The sequence below is a fragment of the Arvicola amphibius genome, chromosome 6 (assembly GCF_903992535.2).
Source record: "Arvicola amphibius chromosome 6, mArvAmp1.2, whole genome shotgun sequence".
Taxonomy (NCBI): Eukaryota; Metazoa; Chordata; class Mammalia; order Rodentia; family Cricetidae; genus Arvicola; species Arvicola amphibius.
In genome coordinates, this window is record NC_052052.2 from 83028815 (window position 1) to 83041517 (window position 12703).

The 12703-nt window shown below is 53.6% G+C and overlaps 1 protein-coding gene across 5 annotated transcripts in view; it reads right to left on the minus strand.

Annotated features, from left to right (window-relative positions):
* The window catches only part of Col27a1 (collagen type XXVII alpha 1 chain), a 119067-nt gene that overhangs the window by 6781 nt on the left and 99583 nt on the right, over positions 1-12703 (minus strand). For 4 of the 5 annotated variants that reach the window (XM_038334008.1, XM_038334006.1, XM_038334005.1 and 1 more), the window contains 18 exons: positions 12537-12644; positions 11645-11698; positions 10949-11002; positions 8802-8858; positions 8641-8694; positions 8118-8171; positions 7804-7857; positions 7101-7154; positions 6913-7020; positions 6545-6652; positions 5731-5838; positions 3788-3841; positions 3342-3404; positions 2907-2960; positions 2731-2766; positions 2613-2630; positions 2291-2326; positions 1389-1415 (listed from right to left, as the gene is read on the minus strand). In XM_038334008.1, the coding sequence (XP_038189936.1) occupies positions 1389-1415; positions 2291-2326; positions 2613-2630; positions 2731-2766; positions 2907-2960; positions 3342-3404; positions 3788-3841; positions 5731-5838; positions 6545-6652; positions 6913-7020; positions 7101-7154; positions 7804-7857; positions 8118-8171; positions 8641-8694; positions 8802-8858; positions 10949-11002; positions 11645-11698; positions 12537-12644 (1101 nt within the window). The remainder of the gene's footprint in view (positions 1-1388; positions 1416-2290; positions 2327-2612; positions 2631-2730; positions 2767-2906; positions 2961-3341; positions 3405-3787; positions 3842-5730; positions 5839-6544; positions 6653-6912; positions 7021-7100; positions 7155-7803; positions 7858-8117; positions 8172-8640; positions 8695-8801; positions 8859-10948; positions 11003-11644; positions 11699-12536; positions 12645-12703) is intronic. The other variant, XM_038334007.1, reaches the window with a different exon arrangement.

Below are 12703 nucleotides of genomic sequence, written 5' to 3' on the forward strand. Positions count from 1 at the left end.
GCAAGCACCTACTTTCTCACCCCCATCCCTGTCCCCACCCCACAGTCTTGACCAAAGCACACATCCTTTCCTGAACTCCTTCCTTCCTTTGCAGAGTCAATGCTGAAAATGCCACTCCCTCCCACCAAGTCCTTTAGTAGATCCTCAGGGCCCTGTTGGTATCAGGTTCAACTCCTCAACATAGTTAAAAGCCCCATGTGGTACTGTGATCTTCATCCTTGTCTCCCTCCACAGTGAACTAGAACCAGACACACATAGCTCTTCTGCCTAGCCCCAGGACCTTTGTACATCTTCCCACTGCCTAGGGAAGTCTTCCCTGTCCCCAACACAGCATCCGGTTTTCCCGGAGAGGACACTGAGCCCCACCAATGGTGTGTTTTTAATTGCTGAGACTAGGAAAGGGGTATTTTTGTATTTCAAGGCTGGAAGCAGGAAATGCTGCTAGCCCAGCTCAGGCATGCAGTGAGCTGGCAGTGCTCTGGTGTTTCTGCCTGTAGGCTGCTGAGACCCATCCTATGCATCTCCATGGACCCCATGGTTCTGATTATATTGCTCTTGTGTGTGCCTGGCCTCAGCCTTGGCACCCAGATTGTAGGCTTACCAAGAGCATGGCAAGGGGGCTGGGGCTGGGGTCCAGAGCAGGGCTGTTGGGGGAGTCCCACTGATGGTCCAACATTAGTTCCCTGGTCTGGAAGATGAATCCCTGATAAAACATTCTCCAGGAACTACTAAGAGCATTTCTAATACTGCCTGGCATCCGACAAGTGTCATAGTTCAGCCAATAGTGCTATAGAGCTCGCTCCCTTTTCCCGTGTCTAGGAAGGAAAGGGACTTTGTCTAGCTCTTCTTCCTGCCTGTCCTTCTGATGAAGACAAGGGTGATACAGGCAAGTGCTTTATATGTACGGACAGCACCAAGGGAGGAATGGGTAGAAGCTGGGGTGTGAAGAACAGGGACTCTTTGAGCATCTAGTAGCCCTAGGGCTCCTTCTCCATGTCATGCCCTGGAGATGCTGTTAGGGTCCGAGCCAGTGCTCACTGGTGTAGGGATATTATGGGGACTAACTGGTCTTCAGGCTGGAAGAGTTGAGCTGGGATGGTGCTGCTGTGCCCACCAGAGAACAAAAGGAACCAAATGCAGCCTCGCTCTAGACACGCAGTCAACCTTCATGTGTAAAGGACAGAGAGACCCTGGGACTGGTGCTAGAGCAGCCCCTTGCTCACAGCTGGGACATGGATGGCCTCTTGCTCAGGGCTCCAATGCAAAGGACAGGACCTAGACATCCTGGAGGTAGAGCCCCTGTGGCCAGAGAAGGCTCATCAGCTTCTTCTCCCTTGCCCACCCCACAGCCTCACCCTAGGAGTCAAAGAGAATGGTTGGTAACTTACAAACTGGACCGGATGCCAAGGAGGACCCTGGAAAAGAAGGTGCAGGGTCAGTATTTGACAGGAACTTGTGCTGGAGGCTCAGGTCGCTGGAGACCGGAGGGGCTATCCAGCAGGAGGACACTTGCTAGGCCACATGCCTGTGGGCATTAGGTAGCAACACTTCCTCTTAGAGGGAGAGGGCAAATGGACCTCAGGAAGAGTCATCAGGCCCCTCCCCAGGTAGATAATGAGTTGCAAAGACTGGGGTGTATGTTGGGGGTGGGGCAGACTCTCCTACCAGTCAAGCTTCTTGCAAGCTGGGGAGGGAGCTCCAGGGACACAGATGTCTGGGAGCTTCTCAGTGATGCAGCTGCCTTTGAGCTGCGGATGGTCCCTAAGTCCCCCGTAAGCACACTGAACCTGAACGGCACACTAAGCTAGACCTTGGAAGGTGTATTTCTTTGCCCTGCTGACGTCCGGTCTAAATGCTGGGTCACATTTCCCCAGGAAAAGTCACATAACAGGTCTCCACTGGGCCTGCACTATGCTTGCCAAAAGTCTGTAGGCCACAGGAAGCACACAAGGCCCAAGCGGCTTTGGGGCTGGACATATTTTGTCAACAAAATCTTGGTCTAGGGGCTGGAGAGAGGGCTCAGAAGAGCACTTGCTGTTCTTACAGGGGACCTGGATTTGGTTCCCAGCTCTCGAGGTCATCTCTAGTTCCAGGGCATCTAACCCCCTCTTCTGACTTCCAAAGACACTAGGCATGCTCGCAGTGCCCTTAATGCATGTAAGCCAACATTCACAGGCATAAAATAGAAACAAAACAATACTGAGAAACAAACAAAAGCAACCCTTGTCTCCCTCAAAGGAACCTGCCTCCTGCTCTGGGAATCCAAAAGGCTCAGCATGCAGCTACCTACCGGTGGACCCGGCCGCCCCCTCGGACCAGGAGGACCCTGTGGAAGAAAGAGGAGACAGGAAACAAGTTGGCACTGGAGAGTCCCTTATCCAGGCTGTCCTCTGTCCCACCAGACCCAGGGATGATGTTACCTTGGGACAGAAGGATACAAAGGGGAGGGAGGGAGGGAGAGAGGGAAAAAGGGAGGAAGGGAGGGAGAGAGACAGAGACAGAGAGAGAGACAGAGAGAGAGAGGAAACACTTAAGAGTGCCACCATGGAAAGGAGGTCCTGGGAGCCTCCATTTCTGTCACCAGCTCCAAATCCTCACACCAACCTAAGTACCTTTGGGCCTTGTAGTCCCTGAAGACAGAATTGAGGGAGAGAGAGTTAGGAGTTGTGGGCTGAGCAGTGGGTTACCTCCCACTGCCCCCCTGCACTGCCTGCCAGGCTGAACACTCACCCAGTCCCCTCGGTTGCCTCTGTCACCTTTGGGACCCTGCAACAAACCATATGAGTTAGGGCTCAGAGGGAAGTCGTACTTCCCATTCGGGGAAATCGAGGATTAGACTAGCTCCGAGTCATGAAATGCTTGAACATACAACACAGGAGACCCTGCAGTCTCCCCTTAACACATACCGGGAGTCCAGAAGGTCCTAGCATTCCGGGGGGCCCAATGAGACCTTCCTTTCCCTAAGGGAGAGAGAGGCTATGAGTCCTCCATCTGGGCCTGGGGAACAGAGTGACAGAGGAGGGTGGCAGCTGAGTGTCCCATGGGAATGAGAAGGCTACCCCATTCAAGCAGGGCTGGGCCATGCATCTTCTGAGCATTCCTGCATGCTGGGGTGGGCACAAGAGTAGGGAGGGAAAGGTCGGGGGCAGTGGCAGTGGTGTGTGCAGCAGTGTGTGGTCTTCTCGCAGGGACATCGTGAGCAAAGGCAAGAAGCTGGCAACAGCTGCAGGTAGGGAGGGCTCGAAGAGCAAAGGAGCAGGAAAACTGTGTGTCCAACCAGCTGACGCCGGCCTCAGGCCTGGGGTGTCTACCAAAATGAGACAGGGAGACGAAAGACCTACCATCAAGCCAGGGGGTCCCCGAGGGCCTTGGATGCCTTTGAAGCCGAGGTCTCCAGGGGGGCCCTGTGAGAAACAGAAAAGGGTGTACCTTGGGCAACCACTGGGGAGTACCTAGGAGTCTTCTTAGCCCTGAGTTCTGGCTGCTCTGTGACCTCTTTATTTTATCTGAGAGGCCCCTGATTCTTAGACAAGAACCAGCTGTGTACCAGCAGGGTGCTGTGTGGTGTATGTCTCAGGTCTTAATTTCTGCAATAGTCTTCGGCTGTTCTTTCCCATTCACAGACTGGGAAAGCAAGGTTTTAATCAACTCAGGTGCCCGGGGCACAGAGTTGCTAGGATGAATACACTTCCACCTTCTGGCTGGCACTGTGAGGGCTAAGTGCAGACTCAGGAGTGAATCCGCAGATGGATGAGCACCTGTAGACGCAGTGGGAGGTGCACTGTACCTTGGGTCCAAAGAGGCCAGCCACTCCTGGGAAGCCCATCTCACCAGAGTCACCCTGTGCAGAGAACAAGACAAGATGGTGTGAATGGAGCCAGGACAAGGGTGCTGCCAGTCACCCATGCCAGATGCCAGTCAGTCGAGGGGTGGAGTGGACAGGCATCTGTGCCCTCTGCTAGAGGAGCAGGCAGAACCCAGCTCTGAGTCCCACAGTGATGATCTATACTCAGGATTTCCTGTCCCAGGTCCTTATAGGTGAAGACAAACAGACCCACAGATGTCTCCCGCCCACCCAAACAGTACTATTAAGCACAGTCTCCTAAGAGAAACCCTCCACTGACAGCTGCGTAGGAAATCATTTCGTACAACAAACTTCTTCTCCTTCCTTTTTTATGCGAATGCCTTTATTTACTTTTCTTTTCCGTACTGCACTGGCTACGTCTGCAGCACAACACTGGCAGAAGTGGTGATGTGCCTCTGCCCGTGAAAGAAAGCTTCAGCCACCACTATGCGTAGTAACTCTAAGATGTGCTTGGTTTCAGGTATCAAGTTGAGAAGTTCCCTTTACACCTAGTTTACCCCATTCCTAGTCAGAAATAAACTTATCATCTTCTCAAATGCTTTTCTGCACTTACAGACAATAAGTGGCTTTTTTTAAGTTTGATGAGTTAGTTTAGTATGAGTTATACACCACCCTTTCCTTCCTGTGGGCGCCTCACTTGGCCTTGATGCACCACCCTTTTTACACAGTCTTAACTTCCATTTTGAAAACACTTTATTGAAAATTTCTCTATGAGCTACACTGGTCTTTTGGGTTCTTAAATGTCTTTGACTGACTTTCATATGACAACAATAATGGCTTCAGCGACTGGCTTCGGGGTTCACGTAGAGTTGGTACTATCACTCCCTCGGGTGCTCAGTAGGACCAGCAGGGGGGCCGTCTGGGCGCAGCTTCTCGGGGAGGAGCTTTCTAAACTGCAGGCTCATACTTGTTCAGAGGTGCCAGGCGGGGCAGGATGGCCGCTCCTTTTCCCTTTGAGGGGATTTGCCCATCCCATCTAGTTCTGTAGTTTCCCAACATGAAGTTATTTATAATACTCCTGCCACACTTCTTTCTGCTCTGCAATCTCTAGTGACAGACACCATCTCTCATTCTGACATTAGTTTTCTATATAAACATACATATTCTGCTTGTTTTGTCTTGAGAAGTCTGGCTAGACATATATGAACTTTATTGATCTCGAAAATCCAATTTTCTATTTATGATCTTCATAATTTGCTTTCTATTTCTTCTATTCTTCTTAGAGTCATAGTATGGGTTCCTATGCCACCATTGATTTAAGTTGCTACCAATACTCCTGAGTATAGTCTGGGCAGTATCCCACCAATTTTGGCATAGTGTGTTCTTATTTCACTTGATCCAGAATGCTAATTTACCTTCTGACTTCTCTTTTGACTCGTGGATAACTTAGATGCCTACTCAGTTTCCAGCTAGGTAGGGCACAGGGAGACAGTGTTGTGCAGAAAGAACACTGTCCCCGGAGCCACAGAGCCATGTTCTACCCGTGATCCTGATTCCCATGCTGAATGGGCCACTCAGATGTTTTATTCTAGCCCACAACACCTCCTTCCTGCACGCCATCGAGGAGAACACCATTGAGTGATCAGAGAGTGTGTGACTCTAAATTTGGCATCACGTATGAGAACATGGGTAGCTTCTAGGCCTGTGAGTGCATGTATGAACGTGAGTGTTTGTGTGTGTGTATGTGAGTGGATATGCCTTTTGAGCCTCTCTCTCTCTCTCTCTCTCTCTCTCTCTCTCTCTCTCTCTCTCTGTGTGTGTGTGTGTGTGTTTGTGTGTGTGTGTGTGTACATGTGCACGGGTGTGTACCTGTGACTTTAAGCATGTGGGTGTGTGGTCATGTATATGCTCTGGGACTCACTCACCGGCTGGCCTTTGGATCCCGGCTCCCCCTGGTTCCCAGGAAGCCCTGTTCCACCTTCTGTCCCTTGCTTTCCAGGAGGGCCCAGTTGCCCAGGTAACCCATTTTCACCCTTAAAAAACACATCAACATGACCAGTCAGGAGGACACATGGTGGCAAGTGCAGTGGGGATGGTGTGGAGCAGGAGGGCAGTGATTTCATGAGGTCCCAGGATGGCTGCGGTAGTGGGAGCCATGGGGTAGGACATGCTCACCCCCAGCAGACGCCTCTCCCTTTGCCTTTCTCTCTGCTGCCCATCAAGGCTCCCTCTTCACTGTTCCTCCCCAACAAGACACGTAGGCTTCACCTCCAAACTTGTCTCCCACCCCACTTCCCTGGTCAAATACAGAGGGTCCTAACTTTTCCCCAACTAGACCAAGAACTTAGGGAAGACAAACATCATGTCTGGGTCCTTCATTATATATTGTCTCTAGGGTGTGGCCCTAAGTCAGACACAGAAGAAGCCCAAGGACCTTTTCTTATGGGGCTACAGAGAATCCCAGTGGTGAACAACCTGTTGTCTCACAAAGGCCCACCAGAGGGCGCCTGTGGACAACTCAACTATTGTGGAAGGTTTGTATGGTTCAGTAGGGGGCAGTATTGCTAGCCACTTGGACAAACTATCCTTTAAACGTGGGTCAAGATGAGGACAGGGATCCCCAAGAAAAGACCACAACAAAGGGTCCATGTTCACATGGGCCTTAGGACATGTATGCTCAAGGAACCAGTATCATTATAGTCAGGATTAGGGTAAAAAGGAAGATTAATAAGAGCTGACCTTGAATCCTGGAGGCCCCTGTGCTCCAGGCAAGCCAGCCACACCTGGGTTTCCTCTTCTCCCAGCAGGGCCCATGGGGCCAGCGGCTCCATCATCTCCCTGCTCTCCCTGTAAAGAAAGCAGGTAGGAGGATGCTTGCTGACTGGGACCCAGTGAGTTGGAGGAAGGAGGTCATACTTGCTAAGGATAGGACAATATGTTTCACTGACCAGGGGCTAGCATCAAGGAGAGGAGTGATAAGAACCCGAACAGATGAAAGACAACCTACCTATATGCCAGCCAGTTTTCTAACTGACTCTTCAGGCCCACGAGCTGTGTGCAGCCTGTGGAAGTCCCTAACGCCGGTTTTGACCCAATGCCCTGCTTACCTGATATCCTGGCCGGCCATCCTTGCCAGGAATCCCATCAGGTCCAGCAATGCCCTCAGGGCCCTGTCTTCCTACCACACCCCGGGGCCCTGGCAGCCCTTGCAGTCCCTGGAGGTACAGAAAAACCTGGTCAAACCTCCTCAGGAGGACATAGAGACTGGTGGTGACAGAGGACCTGTGTCACTCACCTGAGTTCCCCTCCGACCTGGTGCCCCAGCCTTGCCAGGCTTTCCCTTTGGGCCCTGAGAAAACAGAAATGAGACAGACATTAGCAAGGACTAGGAGCCCCGGAAGGAGGCACCAAGAGGAGAATCATAGGTCCTGTGAACGAGTGTGATCTACCAGAGAGCCTCATGCCTGGAAACTCAGGGCTGTGGCCACCTCTAGAGTCACCCAGGGCTATCCCTGCTGCTCTGGGCCACCCTGACTTCCTTCTCTGGTTCCCTTGCTGCTAAGACCATTCATAGGTAATATATTTGTGCTCAGAGCCTATGGCCAGCTGGGCCAGCAGATCTTGAGTGTGAATGTCCTTAAGACGGGTGGGCCCAGGGGGCATAATGAGGAAGGTCTTTATCAGGCCTAGTGGAGAGGACTACAGGGGTCAGAGACACACAGCAAGGAGTCCCTGTGACTTTTCTCCCTCCCCCCACCCCCATCCCTCCACTAGCTCCTTCCTACTCTTACTCCTCCATTGCAGCCCCACAGAGATGTGAGCTGAGTTTCTGGCTACATTAACTTCTACCCAGGGGCTGATCCTTCAGCCCGTGCAGACAGCTGCGGAGCCTGTGGACAGTGGTATCTCCCAGCCCTGCTTGCTGACTGTGTGACTCTGGAGCAACCCACGCCCTTGACTCCAGGACTCAGCCTCTCACTGAACCCCAACCCTCTCACCTCTTCGCCTTTTGATCCTTTAGGTCCCAGCTGCCCCCGGGGTCCTGGGTGGCCCTGCAAACCAAGGTGAGATGACACAAGGCGGCCCCAGGCCTCTCTCCTGGGGAGGGTGACCAGTCTCCGCCTGGAGGAGGATGGGTGGGGAGGGGTTTGGGGTGCAGGCTCTTGGGGAGCCACAGGGTTAGGGCATAAAATACATCAAGGACTGCCTCCCCACGTCCCCCTGCAGGGCCGATCCCTTTAAGTTTTAAAGGCTCTATTCTGTCATTTCTGATGTTTCACCCTGCTTTATAGCAAGAAGATACAAGACTCACGGGTTGGCCCTGCTGACCCGGCTTTCCACGGAGCCCTTGAACTCCCTCTTGACCCTGAAAGCCAAGGAGAGACAGGTGATACCCTTCTGAAGTGGCCAGGGAACCGTTGCTCTTCCCCCCATGTCTCTGACCCTGAGCTCTGGCTTCTTAGCTGCTCCGTGGGTGGAAAAGCGATAGAGCAGCTGGAATGGAGGGAGAAGCAATGGCTGCTTCTGCTAGGAAGGCTGTTACAAAACACAAGTGGGGAACCTGAGCCTCTACCCCTCGCCCCCAGATCCTGCTGGAAGGAAACTCAGCCAATCCACTGGCTGTGTGGATGGTTAATGTTCCCGACCTCACCCTCCTGTTCCTCAAAAGAGGTCAGGCCTTCCCTTTATGGTATTAACCTGGCCTCAAAAAGGGATGTTCTCTGCTCCTATAGCAGTGGACGGGATGCGGTAGGGGCACAGCCTGTGTCCAGGGCAGACTGCCTCCTCTTTACCACCATCTCCACTCCCTCCAAAGGTAGAGCTGTGATACTTACCGGGTATCCAGGGTCGCCTGGCTCCCCACGGTCTCCTCGGTCACCCACGGGACCCTGGATGATGAAGACAATGGATAAACATGAGCCCCATCTTCTGAGGGCTCTCAGCAGCCTGTGTCTGATTACACTGAGAAGTTCAGAGGAACAGAAAAGGAACTTACCTGAACTCCAGGTAGCCCGGGGGGGCCCTCGGCCTTGCCATCCTCACCCTGCTCCCCCTGTGGACACCACAGAAGCAGCATTAGGTCAGGAGCACTCTGGAAGACACCTTCCCCAAGGGGTGGAGCCAGCCTCCGCAGGCAGGCGGACTAGGAGACCAGCAATCAAGATTGCCATTGTAGGTAATAGTGGTGACAGGGTCTGCAAGCCACAGTGATGCCTAGGACAGGCTGAAAGAGGAGCAGACTGGAGTGGAGACCTTGGGCCAAGGCAGGCCATCTGAGGCCCAGTTCAGTTGGGGGATGGGCTCTTGGCAGCCACAGAGATGGTTGAAACACAGTTGCACAGGGCTGACAGGACCTCCGGGCTCAGGCTCCAGCCCCAGAAAACTGCTGTCTCCTCTCTTGGAAATCCCTTCTGTACTCTGGACAGGGATCCCTGAGGCCCCATTGCTTGCAGAATTGGAAGGGAGCATTAGGGACAGAAAGAGGGAAGGGGTCAGAACTAGGATGCAGCCCTGGCCAGTGTGAATGTTGGTGCCCTACCCTCAGATGGGGTCTTGTGGCTCCTACAGGCAGCAGTTAAAGGCAAGTGAGATCCAGCCTGGTGCCTAGAACAAACCATCCCCAGAGAGGTGGGCTAGAAGGTAGAACCCCCTCTGTTCCTGCCTGCACTCTTGATCCACCTGTGAACGGTGTCAGGGAAACAGAACTCTCCAGGGAACACTAGGGCTTACCAGATAGTCTTTTGTCCGGCATGTGTCAGTTCATGTCATATACTGTCTTAGAGATTCTACAGCAACCCTGGGATAGTTCCCTCACCCCACTTTGCAGACTAGGAAAACTAGGCCCAGGAAAAAGCCATGTTAGCAAAGCCAATTGATAATCAAGGGCCAAGACATACGGTGCCACCAGCCTGGCTGCAGTGTGAGGACCCGATCTGAGCATTACGACATCAGTGGACTACACGGGGCCTCGTTCTAAGACTTGCCCCTTCCCTCCGGCCATCTTCACAGACAAGGACAGTGTATGCAGGTATAGACGGGTTCATACTTTGGTTCTGGTGCTGGCTAGGGCTCAGCAGCACCCTCCTCCCACTGTTTAGAAGCAGACCCCTATGCTCCAAGAGACTGGATTTCTCTACCTGTTCTGTACAGCAATGGCAGGAGAATTCTGGGGAAATCACAGGAAGAGAGCAGAGCTCCCGTGAATCTCCCTTGCAACCTACTTCCCCTGCCAGCATTGGCCTGTCTGTGCTTGGCTGTTCATTGTGGACAGCCATGAGCCACAGAATAACATTCCCATCAACAATGAGCTGTACACAAAACCCTCCCACAGTATTATGTCACCTGGAAACGTCATAGCCGTCTACAGCATGGTGATACATTCTATGGAATGACCCTGAACGGTGGCACCGGGGGCTCAGTTCCTGCCTGGCCCCAGGGTTTGTGTTCCCCCTCTGCACCTTCATGGCAGCCTTGTGATGGCTGAGGAGAGCAGAGGGCCTGAGTGTGCTCCCTCCAACCTCTCAGCTAGGCAGGAGAAGGGCCAAGGACAGCATGCCAAGTCAGCGTGACTCACCACAGCAGGACTTAGTTAGTGAGGAGCTGCGTCGGCAAAAGAAAGAAGGCTGGAGAGGCCAGGGACAAGGAGGCAAAGACAGCCTGCTAGGAAGCCTTCCAGCTAGGAGGGGAAGGAGGGGGAAGATGGAGAACAGGGGAACCCAGAGTTCTGGCTCCAGGTCCACTGGACTCAGTTGGAAACATGACCCAGGGGCCATTCCTTACACCTTTGGACCCTCAAGTGCTCCTTTCTATGAACAGTGTTCATGGCCAGCCAAGATTTTCCGCTGGCTGTTTCTCTCATGTCCAGAGCCCCATGGGAAGGTACACATCCCTGGGGCCCTTGCCCTCCCCCCGAGCCTTCTCCTCTCTCAGTGTCCATCCTTCCTCATGCTGAGTAGGCTCCCATGTGCAGCTTCAATGCTCCTGTTCAGAAGCATGACACTCGGTGGGGACACCTGTTCATTTCTGCGGGGTGACCCTGAAGCCATGAGTGAAGGGATGCTATGCTCTGCTCCATGCGATCCTGTCCCCCAAGCCCCAGAGCCAGTCTTGACTCTAGTTACTACTCAAAGACACAACACCTACCTTCTCACCTTTGGGCCCAGGAGGCCCGAGAGGTCCCCTGACGCCTTTGTGTCCCTGCAGGCAAACAAGGAGAGAACTGAGGGGGTTTGAGGATACAGGACGGATTAACGACAATAGGGACAGTATAACAGGGTCCCACCCTCTGCCTGCACCTCCAGATACGCCTCACACTTCCAATCCTGTGTCCTGAGTAGCAGGCCCACTGTGGTGCCCTGGGCAGGCTGGGGTCAAAGGGCGGGGAAGAGGCCATCTGGCAGTTGCAGACAGCTCTGGGTTGTCTGGGCATTCCCTCGCTCACCCCTGCTGTTCTTGTCCTCTCTTTTCCTGCTCTGTCTCCTGAATTCCCTGGGTCTGGAAGGGCCACCAAGGCTGGCCAAAAGAATCAAGCTGCCAGGCCAGGCCTGCACATGTGTGCTCCAACTGCTCTGAGCCCCCATGTCCTCTCTGAGGCCTCATCTCCTGAATGTGCATGGAGGATCAGGGCACACAGTGGTCCCTCTTTAGGGGACAGATGAAGCTTGGCTCTGCGGGAAGCACTCGGGACCTGGGGTGGGCACTGGCGCCCTTCTGCCCATCACTGTAGCTCTGTCCTTACCTCCACCTACTCTACCACAGCCGGGAGTCCCCTCCGGCTACGAGACCTGGATCTCCTCCCCTCTGGTGGGAAGGTGATTCTTCTAAATAGATGTCACTTACATTATAACCAGCCAATCCTGGCTCTCCTTGGGCTCCCATCCGTCCTGGAGCACCCTAGAGAGGAGGAGACTCTTGTTGGTACGAAGCGTGGCTCCCGCAGCAGGGACATGGTGGTGACTCCCTCCCCTAGCACAGCTACTCAGCTCAGCACATACAGAGATGTCTTGAACCAAGGAGGACAAGGTGGAAGACAAGAAGGCAAGCGGGCCTTTTCTCAGGTCTCCCCGCCCTTCCTTCTCTCTGCTCCTCTGAAGATGCAGGTGGCATTTCCCAGAACCTTGGTAGCCACCTGAGCTCACTCCCAGTTAATGACAACTATTGAGGTGCCTGTGCCTACTCTGCTGCTTCCAGCCCTCTGCTCGCATTATCTGGGTCTGGATTCCAGGGGTAAAGCTAATGGGTGCTACTGCGTATCCCCCCAGCTTTTACTCATGACGTCACATGGGTGGCAGGAAACCACCACCATGAAAGCACGTAAAAGGCTACTGCCACAAGCCCTCCCCTGCCCCACGCTGGAGTCTTCTCTCGCTTCAGGAAAGTCTAGCAGGACCCCGGGACTCTGTTCCAGCCATTCAAGGACCTTCAGCACCTCATCCTGTACCCAGAGATTTGGCTCCTTCCCCACCCCTCAGTAGAGTGTTTCTTTCAACCAGGGTCCCCTGAAAGCACCAGGGACTCACTGCCGCCTGCAGTTTGCAAGATACATTTTTGCCTGCCATGCATGTGTGTATCCAGGGGCTGTAGCTTTGGGCCATTCTCAAAGGGACCTGGGGCAGGGATGGGTGGCTGCAACAGGAAAGCTGGGGGTTCAGAGCAGTGGGGTGGGTAATTATTACAGGGAAGCAGGCACCCCTCCCTGTTCTTGTTTCCTTCCCCAAGCCCAGCTCCTCACCACTGGTCCTAGGGTGCCCCGGGACCCTTTAGGACCTGGGGTGCCAGGAGGCCCAGGCTCTCCAGGGATGCCCATCTCCCCCAGCTGTCCTTGGTAGCCCTTGGCTCCCTGAAGAGAGAAAGAACAAGAAGTTGCCTTTGGCTGCTGGCCCTGGAAGGTGGGTGGGT